Raw genomic sequence first — 11,855 nt, 5'->3', positions numbered from 1 at the left:
CATCACAGTCTAGCTCTGTTTCAGCTTTGAAATCACTGTATTTTTCTCCCTCCTGACACCGTCTCAGAAAAGTGCAACACCCGAAGGACTTCAGGCTGCCTACACCCTGCCAGGTGGAGTGATGGTGGCATAATTATTACCACCTGGTGCCTTGTTCACCCCTTTGGACTTTCACCTTCCATCCTCCTTCTCCTCATCCTTTGTACTTTTATAGCACCTTTACCAGGACAATGCCAGCTTAAAAAAATCACCCTTCAGTCTGAAAAATTATCTATGAGAAACACCTAAGATCATGGGAGAAAAAACATATCTTAAAATATAGAAAATTGGACTGTAAAACCAGAAAAAAAAATGGCTGGGAGGGGGTGAGGTGGAGATGGACACAGGAGCCGATACAGTCATAGAAACTAAGTTTTAATTAGTTTTTCTGCACGTGACTGGATTCGAGGTTGATGGTTTCTCTCTAACAGAAGGATCTCAAACTTCCTCACACATATTCATTAAGCTTCTGGTCACTCCTGCACAGTTATCATCATCATCTCCATTTTATATGGGGGGAACTGAGGCACAGGTTTTGTGGCTACGGTCACAAAAGTCTGTGGCAGATCCGAAAATAAAAGCAGATCTGTGCGTTAACTATTACAGCTCTCATTGTTCATATAATCTTAATGACAGGTGTAACCCTTAATGAGTGCCTTTGAAAGGGTCATGTAAAATGCATATTATTGAATGCCTCTCCTTTGGTGGTGGGGAAAAATCACTGGAGGAACTTAACATTGTTTGCTATATTTGAACTGATGTAATACATCAAAACCCTATTGGAAAGACTTGCCATTGTATAAGGTCAGTCGGGTCAGTCCTTGCCATTTTCTTTTTGCTTGGATACTTTCGTGTGTTAGCAAAGTAAAATCTGCTAAATCTAGGGCAGATCTGGGAAATGGTGAATAAAGGGACAAATCCAGAGACATTGTGCTATCCCAGGGAGGGATATAGTTACATCCAGGCGACAGGCAGGCTTTCATCAGATCTTCCACCTCTTCTTCAGACAGAGGAGGCGGGGGTGGTGACTGGTTGGGGAGGATGGGAGCGAGGCCCTGTAATAGGATTTGATGTCTGTGATTGCATAACAAAGCCCCCTGGGAGCCTTCTCATTCCAATGGATACCTCACCCCAGTTTTGGAAGTGTTGGGGTGCTGTCTGCACCAACATTTAGGAACATAGGAGTTGCTAAACTGGATCAGACCCAAAGTCCATCTAATCCAGTGTCCTGTCTCTGATGATGCCCAGCATGAAGAGGGTGTGAGAAACCGCCACTTTGGCAGCTCTGGGATAATATGCCCCCAGGAAAGTCTTATCCTAACCCCTAACAGATTTAAAGCCTGAAACATGAGATTTTATATCCCTTCCAATACTTGGGGTTTTTTTAGCATTAACTATTAGAACTGGTTTTGTTTTGTTGGCACAGCTAACTCCCCCATAAAGTCTAGGATTTTGGATTATGATTGGGACATAATGTACCACCCTTTGCATTAAAGTGATCTGCTTGCTGGGGCGGAGTGATGCAAAGCAGAGGTGGGTCATGTCTTTAGGCCTGGGTTGTGTGTACGTGCTTAATTTGTCAGACAGACAGTTCCCTTCCCCCCACCATAATATTGGAATAACATGCACAATGCTTTCCCTTCCACACTTTGCATTCATTCCCAATGTTCTTGGTCTTATTAATTGGTGACCATTCAAAGTGGTTAATTCTCTGTGCACAAGGTTGCAATTGCTTCCACTTGGCCAGGATTCAAGTAGTGGGGGTGAGTCATAATGGGTGGCAAAATTGTCTTTTCCTCAATTCCCCTGCTCACAGGGGAAAAAAAAAAACACCCTGAATTATTCTCTTTTATGAGGTAGGCATTGTGAGGCCAAGCAATTGAATTTACAACAGCATTGAGTATCAGAGTCTATCTAGCCCTGTCAATGGGGGGGGCGAAGACACACATTAACCCTCAGCTCTGCGTTCCCAGGCATTTCAATAGGATCCCAAACTTCCTAAAGAGCCCGCTGCATATTCGATGAGACCCTTTATACCTTTTATTTCCCATTCCCCACAATAGAGACCGACTCTCTTGCCTCTTTCCTGGGCAAGATAGTAACTTTTGCACTCCCCCTCCCACACTCCCTTAAAAAGTGTGTGTGTGGGGGGGAGGAGTGACATTTTATAGGGCATCTTATTTCAATGAACTCCCTAAAACCAGGTAATGAGAGCAGTGTGTTTCTGTGAGTGGGGGCGGGAGTGTGTGTGCAGACAATGGCTTACAAGAGCAATTTGTGCAAATGAAATACAGTCCTTTTTACGCAGAATAAACTAATTTTGAAAGATTTTAAAGAGCTTTTACCACCAACCAAACCCCTATAAAAAGATCGTTGTCGGTGAGCTCCCTTCAGTGAGTCCACTTGAGTGGGACACCTGAGGGAGACTTGTACCCCCAAAGGGAGCAAAGGTTTGTTTAATGTCACCCAAATTGCTCCCCCCCATTTGCATCCAAAGGGTTTTCTTATCTCCCTCCTCCTCCCACAATGAAGAGAGCAAACATTTCTATTTCAAAGAGTTTATTTGTTCAAACACCTGCAACCTTTTTGGAAGTCTTTTGACCACGCACACACACAAACAAGATACAAACAACTTTGGCATTATACTGGTGTGAATATTTGATACAAAACTAATCTCTTATTTATTTATTTTTAAAAAGTCTTTCAAATAAAGGCATTTCTTTAAAGGAGTAAAAAATACAAGTTGAGATCCCAACCTCTGGAAATAAATAGACACTTTGTACTAAAAGTCCTTTTTTTTTTAAAAAAAAGTCTGCTTTAAAAACAAAACAAGGTTCCATACAACGGAACCAAAGCGTGTGGTGGTTTTGTTTTTCGGGGGGGGGAGGGAGGAAGGCTTTACACACAAGTCACCAAGGTCTCCAGACTGATTCACGGCGTTCCCCGATGGGACTCCCAGCTTGGGACGCTGGAGCTAAGCTACCCCCAAATGACGTCAGACCCTGCACTGGGGATGCTGACGGGGTTGCAGCTCCGTTCCCTGGCCCGCTGCCTGAAGACAGTGGTCCATTAGCGTTGGCATAGAGGGGGATGACAGGTCCGCTGCTGGGAGCGAAAGCTGGGTTAGGGATGAGGAAAGCGAATTGGCCGTCGGTAGCTGGGACCAGCTGAAAACCCCCATAGACCTTGGGGGACAGGGCTTCGGCAGGGTTCAGTTTGCAGGGCACAGGCACGGCTCCAGCTGCGGTGGCAGCTGGGGGAAGTTGGACGTGCAGAGGTTGTGCCAGATGAGCAGGCTGGCCAGCTGGGGGTGGTGGTGGAGGGTAATTCATAGCCACGATCTGGCCCAGGCAAGCGGAGAGGTGGCTGAGCAGGCGGGTGCGTACGTCTGTGTTCACCCCTTCGCAGGTGGAGAGGAACCGGGTCACCTCGTTCATGCACTCGTTAAATCCAGCTCGGTATTTGCCAAGGACGGTGGGGTCAGCAGTTAGAGCTGCTGCAATGGAAGAGGAGAGGGGAGAGAGGGTCACACATGGGCACTGGGAAGCAGGAAGGGTCTGACCCAGGACGACAAGCCTCCACCCACCCTGCAGTGTGGTACAGGCACTTTATTCCAAGGGCACCTGCTGAATCTCTGAGAGGGTGCCCGGATGCACAGCTGCATGCATTGGCAGCTGCAGTCTCTGGTCTACTGCCCAGCGGTTCACCAATGCTGGAGGCTCCAGGGAGCCGTACTGGAAGAGCTGGTGCTTACCTGTCATCTGGGCTCGCTGCAGGTTCCGCAGGTGCTTCACCGTCATCTCCAGGATGTCTGCTTTCTCCAGCTTGGAGTGCCTTGAGCTCTGGCAAAGAGAGCAAAGGGGAGAAGGTAAAGATGGGGGTCTCATCCTCTCTTACCACCACCCCTCTCGCCCATAGCTTGGCAGCCTTCAGAACAGTCCCTGGGAGCCCTCCTCTCACATCCCCCCCCAAACTGCACCTGAAATCCCCAGAGCTCAACTTACATCTTTCTTCAAGGCATCCAGGATGAGGGTCTTCAGCTGCCCCAGGCTCTCATTGATCCTGGCACGGCGCCGCTTCTCCATGATCGGCTTGGAGGACTGGAGAGAAAGGGGGAAGGAAACCAAAGCAGAGATCAATCTATTTGCCTCCCGTCCACATTACAATCGCATTGCTAGACACATGCATCTCACCTGCAGGGCATGTCAGTCCTATTGCCGATTGCTAGACTCGTCTGTTATTGCGTGTTAATGGAATACTACCTAGGTCTCTTACTGTGAATCATTCCCCATTCCCCTATGCAGCCTGCTCTAAGTAGCAATCCCGACTGCATATACTGTATGCCACTGTATAGTGTATGGGTCTATGTTCGCATTACTTAATACTAATCACTACTGCAGATTACTATACACAGCTGTATATTACAGCGATTTTCTGTCTATTTTCGTCACTATTGCATATTACTGTATAGTGATAATCGCTTTCATATTAATCACCAGGCTCTTTTGATCGACATCTTGTCTTAGATGTACCTTCTATTGCAATAGATCAGGGCATATGCACCACTATGCTGTGCATACCCATCCCTGTCCACACAGACCCAAGCCAGGTGGGATATTACATCTCGGAGGGGAAGAAGTGATGCCGTTTACCTTTCTGTGTTCACTGGCACTCTTGGGCTTGTCCGGCGTGTGGCTGGAGGTAGCTGGGGCACCAGCAATCGGGGAGGCTGTCGGTTTCTCCATGGTATCAGCGGGCATTTTTTTTTAAAAAAGTCTCTCGACCACAAAAAAAAGCAAGCGGAGGGGGGAAAAGGACGTTGCAAGAAAAAAAAAAAAGACGAATTGCAATTTATTTTCAAACTGTATCCCTTGGAACGAGCCCAGTCTCTGGGGGCGGGGGGAGGCGGTCTAGGCGGCTGCACCCCGGACACGGTTCAAGGAGGAGTCTGGCTTTGCAATCACTGATCACAGGGTAAGTCAGTGCACAGCGGCGAGGCGACCCTGCGCGAGGCTGCTCGGACTCCTGCAGCTAGAGCCAGGCGGCGGCGGCTGCTGTTAAGCCCGAGCTTCAGGGACCCCCCGCTCTATTTATACCTAGCGGCTGCTCCCAATTCGTGTGAAACCTTCTCTGCATTCTTTCCCACACTCCCGCCAGCCAATGAGAGCCGGGACTCACCCCACCGGGCAGCCAGCCCGCCTGCCTATTGGAGGACGCCCCCGCGAGCTGTCAGTCACGCGCTGGGCTTCCCAAAAATCCAGCCCCAGAGTAAAAGACAAGCCAGCAACCTTGGGGGGAGGGGGAGGGTGGAATGAAAAGCCAAGGTGCTGGAGTCAGTGGCGAGGCTGGCAAGCGGGGGGGAGCAAGGCACCCCCTCGCCCCCCCAAAAAGGGGGAGGCAACGCACTCTCCTCCACAAAGGGGGTGGCCTGGGTGTGCAGTGCAATCCTTCCAAAATCAGGGAGCAGAAGGAAGGAAAGCAATCTCCCCCAAATGGGGGAGAAGCGATGCAAACTCTTTTCGAAAAGGGTAAGGGTGGAGGAGAGTGTAGTTATCCTAATGTCCCTGAAAACCCAAGGGGTGGAGGATGAAACAGATCAAGCCACACACACACACACACACCCCATAGAAAACTGTGAAGCCAAACCAGAGCGACCAGCATCCAGAACTGAGTATTCCTGGCAATTTTTTTAAAATAAGGGGCCTAATCAATGCATCAGAATTGCTCCGTAGGCAATTGTCCAGGTCTGAACGCAGTCTGAAGAGCCTTTGTTCTTTGCACTGTTTTGGGGGAAATGCTGTTGAATTTTATCCAGAAGAATGCCACTCTAATGCTCTGCGTGGGGAAAGGGATTATTTTAGTTGGTCTATTACAAAACCAAAGGTGTGGGGAGGACGTTATTTTTTGCATAAAGAACCACAAATCTGTGCATCCCCTGGAGCAGTTCTTTAGCTGTTGCAACGGGAATAGAGTAGACACAGGGAGGAAAGAGCAATTTATCCAGTGACCTTTTCTAGGGACGAAGCTCCCCATCCAAACCCTTATAATTAGATCGTTGCTTTTATGCCTGATAATACTGATTTAATGCACCAAAACTAACACCAGATTGCCTGGACCCTGCGTTATAGGAATGTCGTTGTTTTCGTTGCCTTGAGATTGGAAAGAAGTGGGAAAGATGTGAATATAGCACCTACACCCCCCCCCTTCTTTCCTAGTATTATCTGAGTTTGTGGGGCCAGAGTTTGGATTCTCAGAGGGGGCGATGTTCTCCACCGTATCACGTTGTTAGGTTAAAACGGTGCTGTAGATTCCCCCCCCCCCCGGGGGGGGGTTGGATAAATAATACTGCAGCCTTTCCCAGTGGCTAGTCTTACGTGTAGGGGGGGGCCCTTATTATGGTGCAGGGCAATCAGATGTGTGGTGAAAACACTGTTTCTTATAAGGCAGGTCTTGCCGTTTGAAATCCCCCAGCCACCCACCTCTGTTTCCAGACTAATGCCCACATCTTCCTCCAGCTGTTGCGAACTCCAGCAGCAGCAGCTGGTCCGGCACGCGAAGCCGTGGCAGGCGGGCAGCCAATGGGCCCGGGGCTGCAGGCCAAGCCTTCTCCCATTGGCTGGCAACTCCCCCAGCTGTCAATCAAGCCCCGGCGCCAGGCAGCAGCCAGCTGTGCTCGTGCCTCCACCCCTCAGAGGCAGCCCTGGTTGGGCGCGCGCTCCCCTCCTCCTGCCTGGCCCCGGGAGCACGTGCCAAAGTGCTTCTGGCTTCCTGCGCGGTGCAAAAGCAAAGCAGGCGAGCTCCAGTCATGCACCAGGCAAGGGAGGCAGCCATGGGAAAACCACGCCTCCTCCTGTGCTCCAGAAATAATCTCCCATGCCAAACAGTGCCTCTCTGTCCCATTAATGTAAAGAGAGACTCTGAGCTAGATCAGATCTCCCCCCCCGCTTTTTTTTTTCCCTTGCAGATTTTTCTCTCCCGCCTTGGGAAATTCCTCCCACCCCACCCCCTCCCGACTCCCTCTCTCTTGTATGCAAAAATCAAGAAGGGAACAAATAATAATAATAATAATAATAATAAATAATAATATAATATAATAATCCATGCTCAGACAGTTGGAGACAGGGGTAGGGCGCCTCTGGGCAGGACCGCCACAAAAGATCAAGGGTTAGAGGAAGAGAAGCAAAACAAAAATTTGGCAGGATACCTGCAGGCTGACATTTGCAACAGCTCCAAGAAGGAATCCTAGTGTCCAGAATCCAAAAAGAAAATGGGTGCAAATGGAGCCAGCAGACCCTGAGAAACCATCTTCCCTGCCCTCATCACACTTTTCCATTCATCAGCTGAAAAGAAAGGGTCACATCTGACTTTCCCGGTGCCCCTCAAACTGCTGTTGATGAAATCAATCTGTAAGGGAAATCCAAAACTTTGGCATTTTAACTGACCCCTTAAAAGAATAATTTTTCAGCACAGGATCTACCGAGTGTAGATAAAACCAATGGGCATTTGGGATGCCCCGGGAATGCAGGATTAGCCCCAACGGGATTTTGGGTGTAGAGTTGATCTGGATGTTTACTGCAGCAGCATTGGGCTGCCTGTCTTCTCTTTAGAATGATAAAGTTTCTCGCTCCTCCCTCCACTTTTTGTTTGTTTTTATTTTAAGAAAGAATGAAACTGCTTCAGACTACAATAGTGTGAAGATGATTTTGTGTGTGTGTGAAACTATGCAGATGGAAGTCTCACTCTGTGCATCCGAAGAAGTGAGGTTTTTACCCATGAAAGCTTATGCCCAAATAAATGTGTTAGTCTTTAAGGTGCCACCAGACTCCTTGTTGTTTATGCAGATGGAAGTGCAGAATCTCCCTTCACTTTCTCTCCATTTCTCTTATCCCCTAACTAAACACATTACAAGAAATCCTGGAACGAATATGACGTTTGCTACCAGCACAGCTGTGTTATACCCCTTCTCCCCACCCTGTGTCTGCCTTGTCGATTTAGCTAGTAAGCTCTTGGGGGCAGGGACCCGCTGCCATGTGTTTGTAATGCCTAAGACAATGAGGCCCATTCTTGGATGGCCCATAGGCCCTACCATAATAAACATGATTAATAATAATTCCCAGGCTTCTTACATGGAGGTGATCCCATTACATAATCTGCAAACTCCCAATTAATTTCTAACCCTTCCTAGTTTAAAGACCATTCTATATAAGGCTCATATATATAGGGTTGGCAGAATTTGAGTGTTATTTTTTATAATTTCAATGGATAATATGGATGTTTATTTTTAAACATTTTTTTCAATTTTTATCCATTTAAAATTTCACAGTTGCACAGAATTATGGGTTTTAAGCATATTTAAGCATATTTAAATTTTCACATTTGTGGGAAATTATAAGGGGTCGGACAATGGGGGCAGACCATAATTATTTAATGACAGTAGAGTTGAAATTAAAAAGTTAAAGCTTCATAATCGTTAAAATACAAACTATCAACCATCACATGTCAAAACATACAAAGTAAATATCTTAAAATCAAACGCTAATAAATTCTCAAGCAGCATTTTTCATACTTCGCGCATCTGTAAATGTCAAATATTATCAATGGAAATATTTTTTCATCAGTTTGTATGTGTACGGTGAAATTGATGTTTACTGATAAAAATGTATTCCTTCCAAGCCTTTATATAAAACTTCTAGTCTCTACACCAGGGGTCGGCAACATTCGGCACGCGGCTCGATAAGGTAAGCACCCTGGCGTGCCGGGCCCGTTTTATTTACCTGCTGACGCGGCAGGTTCGGCCGATCGCGGCCCCCAATGGCCGTGGATCACCGTCCCGGCCCAATGGGGGCGGCAAGAAGCGGTGCGGGCGAGCGATGTGCTGGCCACGGCTTCCCGCCGCCCCCATTGGCCCGGGACGGCGAACAGCGGCCAGTGGGGGCCGCGATCGGCTGAACCTGCTGCGTCAGCAGGTAAATAAAACTGGCCCGGCCCGCCAGGGTGCTTACCCTGGCAAGCCGCGTGCTGAACGTTGCCGACTCCTGCTCTAGACTTACACAAATTATTTTTATTAAAAATATATATTCATTTTTTTAAACTATTTGAAATTCAAAATTAACTTATTGACTTAATACAATGCCTGTTTTTGTCATTAGGTTTTTTGAAGCAGTGAGTAAAAGATGAATTGCAACAACTTTACAAAAAATGCTATTTGTAAATTAAAATTCCTTCTTTTATGAAACGTGACTAACCAAATGCAACGTGGATTGATTTGTTAGAAAAAGGCATATAACCATTTATATTTTCAGGTTCTTTTGTTGACATGTCGTGTGTTTTGTTTTTAATTTGCCCTGATTAATTGTTTCATTTGGTGTTAACCACTTCTGATGCCAGGTTTATAATTTGTAACTTCCCTGGCACTGCTATGGTAATTAGCTGTTGATGCACCTGACTAAATAATCAAATCTCCCAACAGAACTGGAGGCAAGTGTGTGAGTGGGTTGTGGGTGGGGAGGATATAACACTCCCCCCTCCCCGCCCCCAAATTTCTAGTGTTTTTGGATAGTGCCTGTAAATTGCAGGAGAGGGAAAAAAGCCCGCGAGCGCCACCTGCAGACCAGTTTGTTAAATGGTGTGAACTGAAAGCCCAATACAGTATTGCTCAGCGAAAAATTCTCTCTCTCATTGCAACCCCAGTGAATTAAACTTGGCAGGGGATAGTCTGGTCCGTAAAGCACAATATAAGATGCATAAAGATTAGCATTAGTGACTGGGGATGCACTGTTTGGTGGTCTGTGCTCTCTCTGGGGTTGTGCTTAGGGAGGGTTTTTGGAAGGCTGTGATGGGAAGGAAATCTTTTTGGACAGGCTAGTTCCACTTAATGGATCCAAGAGACGATTTTTAAAGACTAGCCTTGGTTCCTTTTCAGGTCTAATGCTGCATAGCTGGTGCTAACTTTCTGGTCCTGCAGCTGCCCATGGAATGTGACGGACTTCACGCACTGGCCTTAGACTGTGCTAGCACAAGTGAAATGAGTTGGGTGGCTTCAGCCTAGAGATTTGTCCGGATCACAAAACCACCAAATGTCTGGCAAAAAAAAAACAACCCAACAAGTCCCAGTGAGGTAAACAGCCTCTGCCTGGGAGAGTCCCAGGAAGAGCATAAGGAATGGAGTGGGGGAGGGGTGTTGTGTGCTGCAGGTCTGAACTGGGATTCCTTAGCAAAATTGGGGGGAGATTTACCTAGAAACTCTGCTCGGCTCTGCCACTTGTTCACTTTCAGGATCAGCAAAAGCCCCTAAACTCTCCCTCCCATGACAGCCCAAACTCCTTCCCCTCTCCATTGCCTTTAGATCCAGCATGATCTGCCCCATTGCCCCCAGGGAAGGGCCCTGACAGGGCCTTTGTGTTCATCTGTAACCTGGCTGTTCTTCCAGGCCATGCCAACCCGTCTGCCTGTACCTAGAGCACAAATGCCAACCTGGTTTCACTGGCATTGCCATGACTCACCCTCCTGGGAGGATCTAGAGCTCAGGCTCCATTCCCTGCCCATCCCTGCCAGCCCCAGGGAAACCCTGCCGGAAACCTCTCCCCACCTCAATTTAAAAAAAAAATTCACACTCTTATTCATGAAACAGACCCTCCTCTCACGATTCCTTCGTGAAGCAATGCACATAAAGTACTAAAAGCAACAGCTGCGACTACAGGAACTAGAAGGAATTAAACAGATCACTAGATTCCAGGACTTAGACCAACCGAAGGTTACCAGCAAAAAGAAAACTCCATTCTAAGAAATCACAAGCTCACTTTTTTAACGTAAAAAAAAATTCTTCCAAGTTTCCCCTGGGATCCCCAAGCTAACACCAATCGGTTGTTCCTTTAAGGTCACAAGCAGATGCTCAATAAGGAGCGAATCTCTTTTTCCCCGTTGCTGTCAGTTAGTTAATAACAGGTAGCCCAGCTGAGGTGGTGGAGGAGACACAATTTGCTGAGCTCCTAGAAACTAGCCGCCAGGGGGCATCGGGATTCCCAAGGAACCCCCTCTGGCTTGCAACAGGCTGCAGGCCACATAAAGGGACTCCCAGCCCATCAGCTGGAAGATTGAAAATATTCCTAAAGATTTGGCAGTCCCAGCCCCACATGCCCCGGCTGGTTTGCTGTTGGTTTTTTTTTTTTTTAGTGCGGTGCAGTTGTTTCTCTTGCCCAAAATTCTAAATCTGCCAGTGACAAGAGAAATGCTGTGACATAATCCAAATCTGCTAAAAGCCATTGGCTGAAAACCCAGCCCCTTCCATCAGCTGGGGTGGGGTGTGCAGGGAAGCTGAGATTTGTCTCCACTCTCTTCACATGCATTTTAAAGAATCTCCTGCTGTTTGTCATTGATGGGCAGGATTTATTTAGGGTCTTTTCCTTTCTTTGGCCCTGATCTTGCTCCCATTGGAGTCAATGGGAGTTTTGCCATTTGCCTTCAAAGGCAGAAAGATCAAGCCCTCAGAGTTTTGTAAATTTCCCTTAAAATTCCATTGTCTGCCAAGACCTCGCCCCATTGATGTCAACGGGAGTTTTTGCCATTGACTTCATTGGGAGCAGGGTTTATCCCAGGGGTGTGTGTGTGTGTGTATAAACAGAAAGCTACACCACTTGGCAATTAGACTCAACACTCTGCAAAAGTCTGAGCATCTGCCTCGCAGAAAGTTGGACTGAGCTGGGGGAGTTAATCATTTGCAGCAGTTCACATGAGCCCCAGAGAATTCAGCATTGCACAATAAGGATGAAGATCAAGTGATAAATAGCAGGGTACCCCAAACTATTTTCTGTGCTCCA

The 11,855-nt window shown here is 47.3% G+C and overlaps 1 protein-coding gene across 1 annotated transcript; it reads right to left on the bottom strand.

The window, feature by feature from the left end:
• Nucleotides 1–2,581: 2,581 nt before the first annotated feature.
• HES4 (hes family bHLH transcription factor 4) lies at nt 2,582–5,191 on the bottom strand. Its single transcript, XM_008167268.2, has 4 exons — nt 4,692–5,191; nt 4,044–4,139; nt 3,794–3,881; nt 2,582–3,535 (listed from the first exon to the last, which is right to left on the bottom strand). The coding sequence occupies exons 1-4, from the start codon at nt 4,797–4,799 to the stop codon at nt 2,949–2,951; spliced, it is 879 nt and encodes a 292-aa protein (XP_008165490.1). The 5' UTR covers nt 4,800–5,191; the 3' UTR covers nt 2,582–2,948.
• Nucleotides 5,192–11,855: the final 6,664 nt, after the last annotated feature.

The sequence above is a fragment of the Chrysemys picta genome, chromosome 21 (assembly GCF_011386835.1).
Source record: "Chrysemys picta bellii isolate R12L10 chromosome 21, ASM1138683v2, whole genome shotgun sequence".
Lineage (NCBI taxonomy): Eukaryota > Metazoa > Chordata > Testudines > Emydidae > Chrysemys > Chrysemys picta.
The sequence above is the reverse complement of the archived record's forward strand: the minus strand, read 5'-3'. Positions and strand labels throughout refer to the sequence as shown.

Bases quoted from the DNA above. Each gene is read 5' to 3' on its own strand.
- HES4 (XM_008167268.2), bottom strand. From the start codon at position 4,799: ATGCCCGCTGATACCATGGAGAAACCGACAGCCTCCCCGATTGCTGGT. The intron at 4,140-4,691 runs GTAAACGGCATC...CTTTCTCTCCAG, and splicing joins GTGCCAGTGAACACAGAAAG to TCCTCCAAGCCGATCATGGA. The intron at 3,882-4,043 runs GTAAGTTGAGCT...TCTCTTTGCCAG, and splicing joins TGGATGCCTTGAAGAAAGAT to AGCTCAAGGCACTCCAAGCT.